This window comes from Salvelinus fontinalis, chromosome 24, assembly GCF_029448725.1.
Source record: "Salvelinus fontinalis isolate EN_2023a chromosome 24, ASM2944872v1, whole genome shotgun sequence".
NCBI lineage: Eukaryota > Metazoa > Chordata > Actinopteri > Salmoniformes > Salmonidae > Salvelinus > Salvelinus fontinalis.
Window position 1 is genome coordinate 33,572,058 of NC_074688.1, and position 15,315 is coordinate 33,587,372.

A 15,315-nucleotide genomic window follows, 5' to 3' on the forward strand; every position below is an offset into this window, starting at 1 on the left:
TTCATCAGTGGAGGCTGGTGGGAGGTGGTATAGGAGGACGGGCTCATTGTAATGGCATAAATGGAATGAGTTACATTTATTTCATTACAGCGATTAATGAGCCCATCCTACTATAGCTCCTCCCCCCAGCCTTCACTGGCGTTCATATTTGTATTATAGGCATTACTAATCAAGCACCACACAAAACACGAACAGACCAATGGAGCCCGCAGTATTTGGTTTTATCACATCCACATTAATTATTAGAATATTTCTTACGATTCTGTTGATCAGTGATGTAGTCGTAAAAAAGCGTGGGTAATGGGTACACTATAAACTCCAGTGGGCGATAGAGAGATAACCACCGATATAAACAAAAATATTTTAAGCACTGTATAATTTTATTTTTGATGTATGCTTAGTCCTATAGGGAAGATGTGGAGATGTTCATATTGAAACAAACATGGTTTTAAAATGGCCTTTTGTCCAGCATCTCGCACACATACTGTCAGCAGCGTCTCTACTTGAGCCGACTCGCTCACTCGAGCTGGGTTAGTTCGTTTCACGTCTCAAGTCTTCGGCCTGTGCCACCAGAGAGCGGATTCAGCCGTTTGAAAGAGTGGCGAATGTGCTGCTAAAAAGCCAAATCCGGGGGACGCATGCGAACATATCGAACAAGCTGTTCTTGATTCCACTCATTTGCAGAGGCAGGCGCGTGTAGAACTCAAGAATATAAGCATTCTGAGCTTTGATCAACGCTAGGAGCAATATTTAGGTGTTGACGTTGACCCGTGATCGATTTTCTTTCGAAAAAATTGCTGAGGTCCGGACCTCGGTGTCCTTATATGTACACTGAACAAAATATAAACGCAACATGCAACAGTTCATACAAGGAAAAAGTCAATTTAAATGAATTAGGCCCTATTAAATAAATAAATTAGGCCCTAATCTATGAATGACTGGGAATACAGATATGAATCTGTCGGTCAAAGATATATTAAAAAAAAGATATGGGCGTGGTTTAGAAAACCAGTCAGTATCTGGTGCGACCATCATTTGCCTCATGCAACGTGACACATCTCTGCATAGAGTTGATCAGGCCATTGATTGTGGCTTGTGGAGTGTTGTCCCACTCCAATTCAATGGCTGTGCAAAGTTGCTGAATATTGGCGGGAACTGGAACACGCAGTCATACACTTCGATCCAGAGCATCTCAAATATGCTCAATGGGTGACATGTCTGGTGAGTATGCAGGCCATGGAAGAAATGGGACATTTTCATCTTCCAGGAATTGTGTACAGATCTTTGCAACATTATCATGCTGAAACATGAGGTGATGGCGGCGGATGAATGGCACGACAATGGGCTTCAGGATCTCGTCAAGATATTTCTGTGTATTCAAATTGCCATCGATAAAATGCAATTGTGTTTGTTGTCCATAGCTTATGCCTGCCCATACCATAACCCCACCGCCTACATGGGGAAGGGTTCATAAAGGTGACATCAGCAAATTATCCCGCAGGTGAAGAAACCGGATGTGGAGGCCTCGGGCTGGCGTGGTTATATGTGGTCTGTAGCGATTGGACATACAAATTCTTTAAAACCACATGAGGCGGCTTATGGTGGAGAAATGAACATTAAATTCTCTGGCAAAAGCACTGGTGGACAATCCTGCAGTCAGCATGCCAATTTTACACTCCGTCAAAACTTGAGACATCTGTGGCATTGTGTTGTGACAAAACTGCACATTTTAGAGTGGCCTTTTATTGTCCCCATCACAAGGTGCACCTGTGTAATAATCATGCTGTTTAATCAGCTTCTTGATATGCCACACCTGTCAAGTGGATGGATTATCTTGGCAAAGTAGAAATGCTCACTAACAGGGATATAAACAAATTTGTGCACAAATTGAGAAATCATATTTTTGTGCGCACGGAACATTTCTGGGATCTTTTATTTTATTTCCTCTCATGAAACATGGGACCAACATTTTACATGTTGCGTTTATATTTTTCTTCAGTATAGTTACGGCCGTGAACATACACATCAATCAACACTATGTTTAGATAAATGACTTGCTTACTCAAAACTAATACACAATGATGAGACAGTAAAATGAAAATAAAGACAACACAGAACTGCTACAGAGCAGCTTCTTTATTTAATTACAATATACCCACACTTTAAAACATGATGATTTGGATGGTGCTTTTAAAATGTGCGTGTTCCAGCAAAAAGTAATTGAGCTGTATAGTACCGGTCATACCCCAGCATTCTTTGCATAGGAGTGTAGTGTCCAATAGAAGGGCTCCATGGAGATGAGATAGATCTATATAGAATAGATATCCCTTCAGTAAACATCCATGGGATTCCATGTAGAGGAGCGGACTAGAGTTGGTACAGGAGTTTGTCCTGGTGAAGGAAACTACTGGCCAGAATGTATAGTCTGCTACACCCAGGGACACAAGGGCACTTAGGCATTCTGATTGGTTCAGTCAGTAACCCACACCCATAACAGTACAAAGGCAAATATTTCTAAAAGGAAAAATATATAATTTCTTTAAACATAATTTAAGTATTTTTCTTGTTATAAATAGATCCATAATAGTCCCATTAAACAGATTGCTGTATTTTCATATTTGAACTGTAAACTTAAGGTCACATGTTTCTGATTTTGTATTAAAGACAAAAATTGTGATTTCAGAAAAGAAAACCTTTTACTGAGCTCCAATGACTTGGCAGTGTCAGACTTCAGTCCCCTTGCAGCATTATTATGTACATTTTGGCCAGTGCAACCCTTCCACATTCATAAGGAGGATAGGGGAACGGAGGAAATACACTAGATTGCCAAAAGTATGTGGACATCTGCTTGTCGAACATCTCATTCCAAAATCATGGGCATTAATATTAGAGTGGAGCCTGCTATAACAGCCTCCATTCTTCTGGGAAGACTTTCCACTAGATGTTGGAACATTGCTGCGGGAACTTGCTTCCATTCAGCCACAAGAGAATTAGTGATGTTGGGAGATTAGGCCTGGCTCGCAGTCGGCGTTCCAATTCATCCCAAAGGTGGGGTTGAGGTCAGGGCTCTGTGCAGGCCTGTCTAGTTCTTCCACACTGATCTCATCAAACCATTTCTGTATGGACCTCACTTTGTGCACTGGGGCATTGTCATGCTGAAACAGGAAAGTGCCTTTCCCAAACTGTTGCCTCAAAGTTGGAAGCACAGAATTGTCAAGAATGTCATTGTATGCTGTAGTGTTAAGATTTCCTAGCCCGAACTATGAAAAACAGCCCCAGACCATTATTTCTCCTCCACCAAACTTTACAGTTAGCACTCTGCATTCGGGCAGGTAGCGTTCTCCTGGCATCCGCAAAACCCAGATTCGTCCGTCGGACTGCCAGACGGTGAAGCGTAATTCATCCCTCTAATGGCGGCGAGCTTTACACCACTCCAGCTGACGCTTGGCATTGTGCATGGTGATCTTAGGCTTGTGTGCGTCTGCTCAGCCATGGAAACCCATTTCATGAAGCTCCCAATGAACAGTTATTGTGCTGACATTGCTTCCAGAGGCAATTTGGAATTCGGTAGTGAGTGTTGCAACCGAGAACAGACGATTTTTAGGCGCTAAGCACTTCAGCACTCGGCGGTCCCGTTTTGTGAGCTTGTGTGGCCTACCACTTCACGGCTGAGCCGTTGTTGCTCCTAGACGTTTCCACTTCACAATAACAGCACTTACAGTTGACTGGGGAAATGCAGAAATTTGACGAACTGACTTGATGGAAAGGTGGCATCTTATGACAGTGCCACGTTGAAAGTCACTGATCTCTTCAGTACGGGCCATTCTACTGCCTATGTTTGTGTATGGAGATTGCATGGCTGTGTGCTCAATTTTATACACATGTCAACAACGGGCATGGCTGAAATAGCAAAATCCTCTTATTTGAAGGGGTGTCCACATACTTTTGTATATATATTGTATATTAGTACAGCTTTGGGGAAGGTAAGTGGATCCTTGAGCTTTGTCTAAGTAGCACTTCTACCTGCAGCAATTTGGTAAGGGGATGAGGGTTTAATCAGGGGTCAGTTGATGAGAGTTCAGGTGTTAGAGGTCAGTGGTGAGGACAGGTGTAACCCCGTGTATGAGCAGGGTAGGACCCAGGTCCTTGGTGAGCAGGTCTAGCTGGCGCAGGTAGGCCGTGTAGTGCTGCGTGTCAGCCGGGGGGTGGGGCAAATACAGGAAACGCACGGCCGGAGGGGGGCAGGCCTGCTCCAGGATCAACCTATTAACCGCCGACAGATACTCATCCGACAGCCTTGTGGCATTGCTAAGGAAGCTATTCACATAGTTGCCGTCGCCTCCTTCCTTCTCCTCAAACAACCCCCTCTTCCCCAGTCCCTCCTCCTCTCTCTGTGACTGGCGGGTGGGCCTCCTCTTGCCCACCTCACCCTGCCTCTGCCAGTGTAGTGCCACCTGCTGGTCCCAGGGCACAGTGTACACGTTGGCTTTGATCCTCAGTTCCTTCAGCAGCTGACCCAGCTTTTCCTCAGAGCCTCGCAGGCTCCGCCCTTCCTCCACACATAGAAAAAGGCGGAGTCTAGCATGGCGCCATGCGCGGACCATGTTGAGGACGCAGGCAAGCTGGAGCAGGAAGAGGGAGCAGGTGTCTACGTAGCTGGAGCTGTCTGGTCTCAGCAGGTTGACTGGCCACACGTCCACGTACAAAGCACCCTTCCCTGGGGACGAGGAGATGGTCGAGGCCCGGTCGAACTGGTGGAAGTAGCGGGCTAGCGCTACGTTCTTCAACATCTTCATGGCGTCTGCGATCACTGCCACGTATTCTTGGGGTCCCATGACTTTTCTGTTTTCCCCCATACCATCATTGGAAGAACGCAGGGCGGGGAAGTGGTAGGGCGGGCGTTCGTCCTCGGGGTCCTGAGTGAGGACGGGGGCATCTGCGAGGACGGGGTCAGTGAGTTTGTCTTTGGGAGTGCAGTCATCATAGAAACCCAGGACCAAGGTGTTGGGCCTCATCCCACCTAGAGAGACAGATGGAAAGAGGGAGAGATGAGTAAATGGGTGTTATGGTAAAAGAGGTGTATGAATGACAGTTGGGCCAGTTACAGCTAATAGAGTGTATGGTATCAGAGAGTAGTGAATATAATCATTGACCTAGGCCAGAGATGAAGAGTAGATGTTGGACTCCGTGCCGTACCGAGTCAGCCAGGGTGAGGTTAACAAATGCCTTGATGTTGAGGTGGTCCACCAGAGACAACCATGAGTCATAATGACACTGGAGAGGGTCGGACGGTAACGTGTCTGAGAGAAAGAGCGAGAGAGCGAGAAGGGGGGGTGGTGGGAGTATCGAGAGAGAGAGAGGGGGGGGGGGGTAGGATGGAGAGAAACAAAACATCAATATCTGTGCAAGCATTTTGGCCAGGGGCCATTATCTGCCAAGTCCTCAGAGAATAAGAGATGAAGTTATTTCTCTGTGTAGTGACCTGATTGGGAAGTGCCACAGAAGAACATAAGAGACGCGATCGAGAGAGAGAGCGAGACGCGATCGAGAGCGAGAGCGAGAGGCGATCGAGAGAGAGAGCGAGAGGCGATCGAGAGCGAGAGGCGATCGAGAGAGAGAGCGAGAGGCGATCGAGAGCGAGAGGCGATCGAGAGCGAGAGCGAGAGGCGATCGAGAGAGAGAGCGAGAGGCGATCGAGAGAGAGAGCGAGAGGCGAGCGAGAGGCGATCGAGAGCGAGAGGCGATCGAGAGCGAGAGGCGATCGAGAGCGAGAGGCGATCGAGAGAGCGAGAGGCGATCGAGAGAGCGAGAGGCGATCGAGAGCGAGAGGCGATCGAGAGCGAGAGAGAGAGCGAGAGGCGAGAGAGAGAGCGAGAGGCGATCGAGAGGCGATCGAGAGGCGATCGAGAGGCGATCGAGAGCGAGAGGCGATCGAGAGCGAGAGGCGATCGAGAGCGAGAGGCGATCGAGAGCGAGAGGCGATCGAGAGCGAGAGGCGATCGAGAGCGAGAGGCGATCGAGAGCGAGAGGCGATCGAGAGGCGATCGAGAGCGAGAGGCGATCGAGAGCGAGAGGCGATCGAGAGCGAGAGGCGATCGAGAGGCGATCGAGAGCGAGAGGCGATCGAGAGCGAGAGGCGATCGAGAGGCGATCGAGAGCGAGAGGCGATCGAGAGGCGATCGAGAGCGAGAGGCGATCGAGAGGCGATCGAGAGCGAGAGGCGATCGAGAGGCGAGCGAGAGGCGATCGAGAGGCGATCGAGAGCGAGAGGCGATCGAGAGGCGATCGAGAGCGAGAGGCGATCGAGAGCGAGAGGCGATCGAGAGGCGATCGAGAGCGAGAGGCGATCGAGAGCGAGAGGCGATCGAGAGCGAGAGGCGATCGAGAGCGAGAGGCGATCGAGAGCGAGAGGCGATCGAGAGAGAGAGGCGATCGAGAGCGAGAGGCGATCGAGAGCGAGACAGAAAGAGAGCGAGACAGAACGAGAGCGAGACGTCGCGCCTCTCGGTCTGTCTGTCTGGCGCGCGCGCCTGTCTGTCTCTCTCTCGCGCGCGCCTGTCTGTCTCTCTCTCGCGCGCGCCTGTCTGTCTCTCTCTCGCGCGCGCCTGTCTGTCTCTCTCTCGCGCGCGCCTGTCTGTCTCTCTCTCGCGCGCGCCTGTCTGTCTCTCTCTCTCTCTCTCTCGCGCGCCTGTCTGTCTCTCTCTCTCTCGCGCGCCTGTCTGTCTCTCTCTCTCTCTCTCTCGCGCGCCTGTCTGTCTCTCTCTCTCTCGCGCGCCTGTCTGTCTCTCTCTCTCTCTCGCGCGCCTGTCTGTCTCTCTCTCTCTCGCGCGCCTGTCTGTCTCTCTCTCGCGCGCCTGTCTGTCTCTCTCTCTCGCGCGCCTGTCTGTCTCTCTCTCTCTCGCGCGCCTGTCTGTCTCTCTCTCTCTCGCGCGCGCCTGTCTGTCTCTCTCTCTCTCGCGCGCCTGTCTGTCTCTCTCTCTCTCTCGCGCGCCTGTCTGTCTCTCTCTCTCTCGCGCGCCTGTCTGTCTCTCTGGCGCGCGCGCCTGTCTGTCTCTCTCTCTCGCGCGTCTGTCTCTCTCTCTCTCGCGCGCCTGTCTGTCTCTCTGGCGCGCGCGCCTGTCTGTCTCTCTCTCTCTCTCTCGCGCGCGCCTGTCTGTCTCTCTGGCGCGCGCGCCTGTCTGTCTCTCTGGCGCGCGCGCCTGTCTGTCTCTCTGGCGCGCGCGCCTGTCTGTCTCTCTGGCGCGCGCGCCTGTCTGTCTCTCTCTCTCTCTCTCTCGCGCGCCTTTCTGTCTCTCTGGCGCGCGCGCGCGCCTGTCTGTCTCTCTGGCGCGCGCGCGCGCCTGTCTGTCTCTCTCTCTCTCTCTCTCTCTCGCGCGCCTGTCTGTCTCTCTGGCGCGCGCGCCTGTCTGTCTCTCTGGCGCGCGCGCCTGTCTGTCTCTCTCTCTCTCTCTCTCTCGCGCGCCTGTCTGTCTCTCTCTCTCTCGCGCGCCTGTCTGTCTCTCTCTCTCTCGCGCGCCTGTCTGTCTGTCTCTCTCTCTCTCTCTCTCTCGCGCGCCTGTCTGTCTGTCTCTCTCTCTCTCTCTCTCTCGCGCGCCTGCCTGTCTGTCTCTCTCTCTCTCTCTCTCTCTCTCTCTCTCTCTCTCGCGCGCCTGTCTGTCTCTCTCTCTCTCGCGCGCCTGTCTGTCTCTCTCTCTCTCTCTCGCGCGCCTGTCTGTCTCTCTCTCTCTCGCGCGCCTGTCTGTCTGTCTCTCTCTCTCTCTCGCGCGCCTGTCTGTCTCTCTCTCTCTCGCGCGCCTGTCTGTCTCTCTCTCTCTCGCGCGCCTGTCTGTCTCTCTCTCTCTCGCGCGCCTGTCTGTCTCTCTCTCTCTCGCGCGCCTGTCTGTCTCTCTCTCTCTCGCGCGCCTGTCTGTCTCTCTCTCTCGCGCGCGCCTGTCTGTCTCTCTGGCGCGCGCGCCTGTCTGTCTCTCTGGCGCGCGCGCCTGTCTGTCTCTCTCTCGCGCGCCTGTCTGTCTCTCTGGCGCGCGCGCCTGTCTGTCTCTCTGGCGCGCGCGCCTGTCTGTCTCTCTGGCGCGGGCGCCTGTCTGTCTCTCTGGCGCGCGCGCCTGTCTGTCTCTCTGGCGCGCGCGCCTGTCTGTCTCTCTCTCGCGCGCGCCTGTCTGTCTCTCTCTCTCGCGCGCGCCTGTCTGTCTCTCTCTCTCTCGCGCGCCTGTCTGTCTCTCTCTCTCTCGCGCGCCTGTCTGTCTCTCTCTCTCTCGCGCGCCTGTCTGTCTCTCTCTCTCTCGCGCGCCTGTCTGTCTCTCTCTCTCTCTCTCGCGCGCCTGTCTGTCTCTCTCTCTCTCTCTCTCGCGCGCCTGTCTGTCTCTCTCTCGCGCGCCTGTCTGTCTCTCTCGCGCGCCTGTCTGTCTCTCTCTCTCGCGCGCCTGTCTGTCTCTCTCTCTCTCGCGCGCCTGTCTGTCTCTCTCTCTCTCGCGCGCGCCTGTCTCTCTCTCTCTCTCTCTCTCGCACGCCTGTCTGTCTCTCTCTCTCTCGCGCGCGCGCGCCTGTCTGTCTCTCTCTCTCTCTCGCGCGCCTGTCTGTCTCTCTCTCTTTCTCTCGCGCGCGCCTGTCTGTCTCTCTCTCTTTCTCTCTCTCTCGCGCGCGCCTGTCTGTCTCTCTCTCTCTCTCTCTCTCTCTCTCTCTCTCGCGCGCGCCTGTCTGTCTCTCTCTCTCGCGCGCGCCTGTCTGTCTGTCTCTCTCTCTCTCTCTCGCGCGCGCGCGCGCGACTGTCTGTCTGTCTCTCTCTCGCGCGCGCGCGCCTGTCTGTCTCTCTCTCTCTCTCTCTCGCGCGCGCCTGTCTGTCTCTCTCTCTCTTTCGCGCGCGCGCCTGTCTGTCTCTCTCTCGCGCCTGTCTGTCTGTCTCTCTCTCTCTCTCTCTCTCGCGCGCGCCTGTCTGTCTCTCTCTCTCTCTCTCGCGCCTGTCTGTCTCTCTCTCTCTCTCGCGCGCAAGTCTGTCTCTCTCTCTCTCTCTCTCGCGCGCGCCTGTCTGTCTCTCTCTCTCTCTCGCGCGCGCCTGTCTGTCTCTCTCTCTCTCGCGCGCGCCTGTCTGTCTCTCTCTCGCGCGCGCCTGTCTGTCTCTCTCTCTCTCGCGCGCGCCTGTCTGTCTCTCTCTCTCGCGCGCGCCTGTCTGTCTCTCTCTCGCGCGCGCCTGTCTGTCTCTCTCTCGCGCGCGCCTGTCTGTCTCTCTCTCTCTCGCGCGCGCCTGTCTGTCTCTCTCTCTCTCTCGAGCGCGCCTGTCTGTCTCTCTCTCTCTCTCTCTCGCGCACGCCTGTCTGTCTCTCTCTCTCGCGCGCGCCTGTCTGTCTCTCTCTCTCTCGCGCGCGCCTGTCTGTCTGTCTCTCCCTCGCGTGCGCCGTCAGTCTCTCTCTCTCTCGCGCGCGCGCCTGTCTGTCTCTCTCTCTCTCTCTCGCGCGCGCCTGTCTGTCTGTCTGTCTGTCTCTCTCTCTCTCTCTCTCGCGCGCGCCTGTCTGTCTGTCTCTCTCTCTCTCGCGCGCGCCTGTCTGTCTCTCTCTCTCTCTCGCGCGCGCCTGTCTCTCTCTCTCTCGCGCGCGCCTGTCTGTCTCTCTCTCTCTCGCGCGCGCCTGTCTGTCTCTCTCTCTCTCGCGCGCGCCTGTCTGTCTCTCTCTCGCGCGCGCCTGTCTGTCTCTCTCTCGCGCGCGCCTGTCTGTCTCTCTCTCTCTCGCGCGCGCCTGTCTGTCTCTCTCTCTCTCGCGCGCGCCTGTCTGTCTGTCTCTCTCTCTCTCTCTCTCTCGCGCGCGCCTGTCTGTCTCTCTCGCGCGCCTGTCTGTCTCTCTCTCTCTCTCGCGCGCCTGTCTGTCTCTCTCTCTCTCGCGCGCGCCTGTCTGTCTCTCTCTCTCTCGCGCGCCTGTCTGTCTCTCGCGCGCGCCTGTCTGTCTCTCTCTCTCTCTCGCGCGCGCCTGTCTGTCTCTCTCTCTTTCTCTCTCTCGCGCGCGCCTGTCTGTCTCTCTCTTTCTCTCTCTCGCGCGCGCGCGCGCCTGTCTGTCTCTCTCTTTCTCTCTCTCGCGCGCGCCTGTCTGTCTCTCTCCCTCTCTCTCTCTCGCGCGCGCGCGCCTGCCTGTCTGTCTGTCTGTCTGTCTCTCTCTCTCTCTCTCTCTCTCTCTCTCTCTCTCTCTCTCTCTCTCTCTCTCTCGCGCGACTGTCTGTCTCTCTCTCTCTCGCGCGCGCGACTGTCTGTCTCTCTCTCTCTCTCTCTCTCTCTCTCTCTCGCGCGCGCCTGTCTGTCTCTCTCTTTCTCTCTCGCGCGCGCCTGTCTGTCTCTCTCTCTCTTTCGCGCGCGCGCCTGTCTGTCTCTCTCTTGCGCGCCTGTCTGTCTCTCTCTCGCGCGCGCCTGTCTGTCTCTCTCTCTCTCTCTCGCGCGCGCCTGTCTGTCTCTCTCTCTCGCGCCTGTCTGTCTCTCTCTCTCTCGCGCGCGCCTGTCTGTCTCTGTCTCTCTCGCGCGCGCCTGTCTGTCTCTCTCTCTCTCGCGCGCGCCTGTCTGTCTGTCTCTCTCTCTCTCGCGCGCGCCTGTCTGTCTCTCTCTCTCGCGCGCGCCTGTCTGTCTGTCTCTCTCTCTCTCGCGCGTGCCTGTCTGTCTTTCTCTCCCTCGCGCGCGCCGTCAGTCTCTCTCTCTCTCGCGCGCGCCTGTCTGTCTCTCTCTCTCTCGCGCGCCTGTCTGTCTCTCTCTCTCTCGCGCGCGCCTGTCTGTCTCTCTCTCTCTCTCTCTCTCTCTCTCGCGCGCGCCTGTCTGTCTCTCTCTCTCTCTCTCTCTCTCGCGCGCGCCTGTCTGTCTCTCTCTCTCTCGCGCGCGCCTGTCTGTCTCTCTCTCTCTCTCTCGCGCGCGCCTGTCTGTCTCTCTCTCGCGCGCCTGTCTGTCTCTCTCTCTCTCGCGCGCGCCTGTCTGTCTCTCTCTCTCTCTCTCGCGCGCGCCTGTCTGTCTCTCTCTCTCGCGCCTGTCTGTCTCTCTCTCTCTCGCGCGCGCCTGTCTGTCTCTGTCTCTCTCGCGCGCGCCTGTCTGTCTCTCTCTCTCTCGCGCGCGCCTGTCTGTCTGTCTCTCTCTCTCTCGCGCGCGCCTGTCTGTCTCTCTCTCTCGCGCGCGCCTGTCTGTCTGTCTCTCTCTCTCTCGCGCGTGCCTGTCTGTCTTTCTCTCCCTCGCGCGCGCCGTCAGTCTCTCTCTCTCTCGCGCGCGCCTGTCTGTCTCTCTCTCTCTCGCGCGCCTGTCTGTCTCTCTCTCTCTCTCTCTCGCGCGCGCCTGTCTGTCTCTCTCTCTCTCTCTCTCTCTCTCGCGCGCGCCTGTCTGTCTCTCTCTCTCTCGCGCGCGCCTGTCTGTCTCTCTCTCTCTCTCGCGCGCGCCTGTCTGTCTCTCTCTCTCTCTCTCGCGCGCGCCTGTCTGTCTCTCTCTCGCGCGCGCCTGTCTGTCTCTCTCTCTCTCGCGCGCGCCTGTCTGTCTCTCTCTCTCTCGCGCGCGCCTGTCTGTCTCTCTCTCTCTCTCTCTCTCGCGCGCGCCTGTCTGTCTCTCTCTCTCGCGCGCCTGTCTGTCTCTCTCTCTCTCGCGCGCGCCTGTCTGTCTCTCTCTCTCTCGCGCGCCTGTCTGTCTCTCTCTCTCTCTCGCGCGCCTGTCTGTCTCTCTCTCTCTCTCGCGCGCGCGCCTGTCTGTCTCTCTCTCTTTCTCTCTCTCGCGCGCGCCTGTCTGTCTCTCTCTCTTTCTCTCTCTCGCGCGCGCGCGCCTGTCTGTCTCTCTCTCTCTCGCGCGCGCCTGTCTGTCTCTCTCTCTCGCGCGCGCCTGTCTGTCTCTCTCTCGCGCGCGCCTGTCTGTCTCTCTCTCGCGCGCGCCTGTCTGTCTCTCTCTCTCTCGCGCGCGCCTGTCTGTCTCTCTCTCTCTCTCGAGCGCGCCTGTCTGTCTGTCTCTCTCTCTCTCTCTCTCTCGCGCGCGCCTGTCTGTCTCTCTCGCGCGCCTGTCTGTCTCTCTCTCTCTCTCGCGCGCCTGTCTGTCTCTCTCTCTCTCGCGCGCGCCTGTCTGTCTCTCTCTCTCTCGCGCGCCTGTCTGTCTCTCGCGCGCGCCTGTCTGTCTCTCTCTCTCTCTCGCGCGCGCCTGTCTGTCTCTCTCTCTTTCTCTCTCTCGCGCGCGCCTGTCTGTCTCTCTCTTTCTCTCTCTCGCGCGCGCGCGCGCCTGTCTGTCTCTCTCTTTCTCTCTCTCGCGCGCGCGCGCCTGTCTGTCTCTCTCCCTCTCTCTCTCTCGCGCGCGCGCGCGCCTGCCTGTCTGTCTGTCTGTCTGTCTGTCTCTCTCTCTCTCTCTCTCTCGCGCGCGCCTGTCTGTCTGTCTCTCTCTCTCTCTCTCGCGCGCGCGCGCGACTGTCTGTCTCTCTCTCTCTCGCGCGCGCGCCTGTCTGTCTCTCTCTCTCTCTCTCTCTCTCGCGCGCGCCTGTCTGTCTCTCTCTCTCTCTCTCGCCTGTCTGTCTCTCTCTCTCTTTCGCGCGCGCGCCTGTCTGTCTCTCTCTCGCGCGCCTGTCTGTCTCTCTCTCTCTCGCGCGCGCCTGTCTGTCTCTCTCTCTCTCTCTCGCGCGCGCCTGTCTGTCTCTCTCTCTCGCGCCTGTCTGTCTCTCTCTCTCTCGCGCGCGCCTGTCTGTCTCTGTCTCTCTCGCGCGCGCCTGTCTGTCTCTCTCTCTCTCGCGCGCGCCTGTCTGTCTGTCTCTCTCGCGCGCGCCTGTCTGTCTCTCTCTCTCGCGCGCGCCTGTCTGTCTGTCTGTCTCTCTCTCTCTCGCGCGTGCCTGTCTGTCTTTCTCTCCCTCGCGCGCGCCGTCAGTCTCTCTCTCTCTCGCGCGCGCCTGTCTGTCTCTCTCTCTCTCGCGCGCCTGTCTGTCTCTCTCTCTCTCTCTCTCGCGCGCGCCTGTCTGTCTCTCTCTCTCTCTCTCTCGCGTGCGCCTGTCTGTCTCTCTCTCTCTCGCGCGCGCCTGTCTGTCTCTCTCTCTCTCTCTCGCGCGCGCCTGTCTCTCTCTCTCTCTCTCGCGCGCGCCTGTCTCTCTCTCGCGCGCGCCTGTCTGTCTCTCTCTCTCTCGCGCGCGCCTGTCTGTCTCTCTCTCTCTCTCTCGCGCGCGCCTGTCTGTCTCTCTCTCTCTCTCTCTCTCGCGCGCGCGCGCCTGTCTGTCTCTCTCTCTCGCGCGCCTGTCTGTCTCTCTCTCTCTCGCGCGCGCCTGTCTGTCTCTCTCTCTCTCGCGCGCCTGTCTGTCTCTCTCTCTCTCGCGCGCGCCTGTCTGTCTCTCTCTCTCGCGCGCGCGCCTGTCTGTCTCTCTCTCTCTCTTTCTCTCTCTCGCGCGCGCCTGTCTGTCTCTCTCTCTTTCTCTCTCTCGCGCGCGCGCGACTGTCTGTCTCTCTCTCTCTCTCTCGCGCGCGCGCCTGTCTGTCTGTCTCTCTCTCTCTCTCTCTCTCTCGCGCGCGCCTGTCTGTCTCTCTCTCTCTCGCGCGCGCCTGTCTGTCTCTCTCTCTCTCTCTCGCGCGCGCCTGTCTGTCTCTCTCTCTCGCGCCTGTCTGTCTCTCTCTCTCGCGCGCGCCTGTCTGTCTCTCTCTCGCGCGCGCCTGTCTGTCTCTCTCTCTCTCTCTCGCGCGCGCCTGTCTGTCTCTCTCTCTCTCTCTCGCGCGCCTGTCTGTCTCTCTCTCTCGCGCGCGCCTGTCTGTCTCTCTCTCTCTCGCGCGCGCCTGTCTGTCTCTCTCTCTCTCGCGCGCGCCTGTCTGTCTCTCTCTCGCGCGCGCCTGTCTGTCTCTCGCGCGCGCCTGTCTGTCTCTCTCTCTCGCGCGCGCCTGTCTGTCTGTCTCTCTCTCTCTCGCGCGTGCCTGTCTGTCTTTCTCTCCCTCGCGCGCGCCGTCAGTCTCTCTCTCTCTCTCGCGCGCGCCTGTCTGTCTCTCTCTCTCTCGCGCGCCTGTCTGTCTCTCTCTCTCTCTCTCTCGCGCGCCTGTCTGTCTGTCTCTCTCTCTCTCTCTCGCGCGCGCGCCTGTCTGTCTCTCTCTCTCTCTCGCGCGCGCCTGTCTGTCTCTCTCTCTCTCTCTCGCGCGCGCCTGTCTGTCTCTCTCTCTCTCTCTCGCGCGCGCCTGTCTGTCTCTCTCTCTCGCGCGCGCGCCTGTCTCTCTCTCTCTCGCGCGCGCCTGTCTGTCTCTCTCTCTCTCTCTCGCGCGCGCCTGTCTGTCTCTCTCTCTCTCTCGCGCGCCTGTCTGTCTCTCTCTCTCTCGCGCGCGCCTGTCTGTCTCTCTCTCTCGCGCGCGCCTGTCTGTCTCTCTCTCTCGCGCGCGCGCCTGTCTGTCTCTCTCTCTCGCGCGCGCGCCTGTCTGTCTCTCTCTCTCGCGCGCGCGCCTGTCTGTCTCTCTCTCTCGCGCGCGCCTGTCTGTCTCTCTCTCTCGCGCGCGCCTGTCTGTCTCTCTCTCTCGCGCGCGCCTGTCTGTCTCTCTCTCGCGCGCCTGTCTGTCTCTCTCGCGCGCCTGTCTGTCTCTCTCTCTCGCGCGCGCGCCTGTCTGTCTCTCTCTCTCGCGCGCGCGCCTGTCTGTCTCTCTCTCTCGCGCGCGCGCCTGTCTGTCTCTCTCTCTCTCGCGCGCGCCTGTCTGTCTCTCTCTCTCTCTCGCGCGCGCCTGTCTGTCTCTCTCTCTCTCGCGCGCGCCTGTCTGTCTCTCTCTCTCGCACGCGCCTGTCTCTCTCTCTCTCGCGCGCGCCTGTCTCTCTCTCTCGCGCGCACGCCTGTCTGTCTCTCTCTCTCTCGCGCGCGCCTGTCTGTCTCTCTCTCTCGCGCGCGCCTGTCTGTCTCTCTCTCTCGCGCGCGCCTGTCTGTCTCTCTCTCTCTCTCTCTCGCGCGCGCCTGTCTGTCTCTCTCTCGCGCGCGCCTGTCTGTCTCTCTCTCGCGCGCGCCTGTCTGTCTCTCTCTCTCGCGCGCGCCTGTCTGTCTCTCTCGCGTGCGCCTGTCTGTCTGTCTCTCTCTCTCGCGCGCCTGTCTGTCTCTCTCTCTCTCTCGCGCGCGCCTGTCTGTCTCTCTCTCTCTCGCGCGCGCCTGTCTGTCTCTCTCTCTCTCTCGCGCGCGCCTGTCTGTCTCTCTCTCTCTCTCTCGCGCGCGCCTGTCTGTCTCTCTCTCTCTCTCTCTCTCGCGCGCGCCTGTCTGTCTCTCTCTCTCTCTCTCGCGCGCGCCTGTCTGTCTCTCTCTCTCTCTCGCGCTCGCCTGTCTGTCTCTCTCTCGCGCGCGCCTGTCTGTCTCTCTCTCGCGCGCGCCTGTCTGTCTCTCTCTCGCGCGCGCCTGTCTGTCTCTCTCT

General features: G+C 57.7%; 1 protein-coding gene across 1 annotated transcript; it reads right to left on the reverse strand.

Moving 5' to 3' along the window:
- Nucleotides 1-2,121: 2,121 nt before the first annotated feature.
- On the reverse strand, nt 2,122-5,940 carry LOC129822332 (solute carrier family 12 member 9-like). The gene is made up of 2 exons (XM_055880541.1): nt 5,154-5,940; nt 2,122-5,020 (listed from the first exon to the last, which is right to left on the reverse strand). Exons 1-2 carry the CDS (start codon nt 5,410-5,412, stop codon nt 4,086-4,088), a joined length of 1,194 nt encoding a protein of 397 aa, XP_055736516.1. The 5' UTR covers nt 5,413-5,940; the 3' UTR covers nt 2,122-4,085.
- Nucleotides 5,941-15,315: the final 9,375 nt, after the last annotated feature.

Bases quoted from the DNA above. Each gene is read 5' to 3' on its own strand.
- LOC129822332 (XM_055880541.1), bottom strand. From the start codon at position 5,412: ATGCTTGCACAGATATTGATGTTTTGTTTCTCTCCATCCTACCCCCCC. The intron at 5,021-5,153 runs GTCAATGATTAT...CTGTCTCTCTAG, and splicing joins ACTCTTCATCTCTGGCCTAG to GTGGGATGAGGCCCAACACC.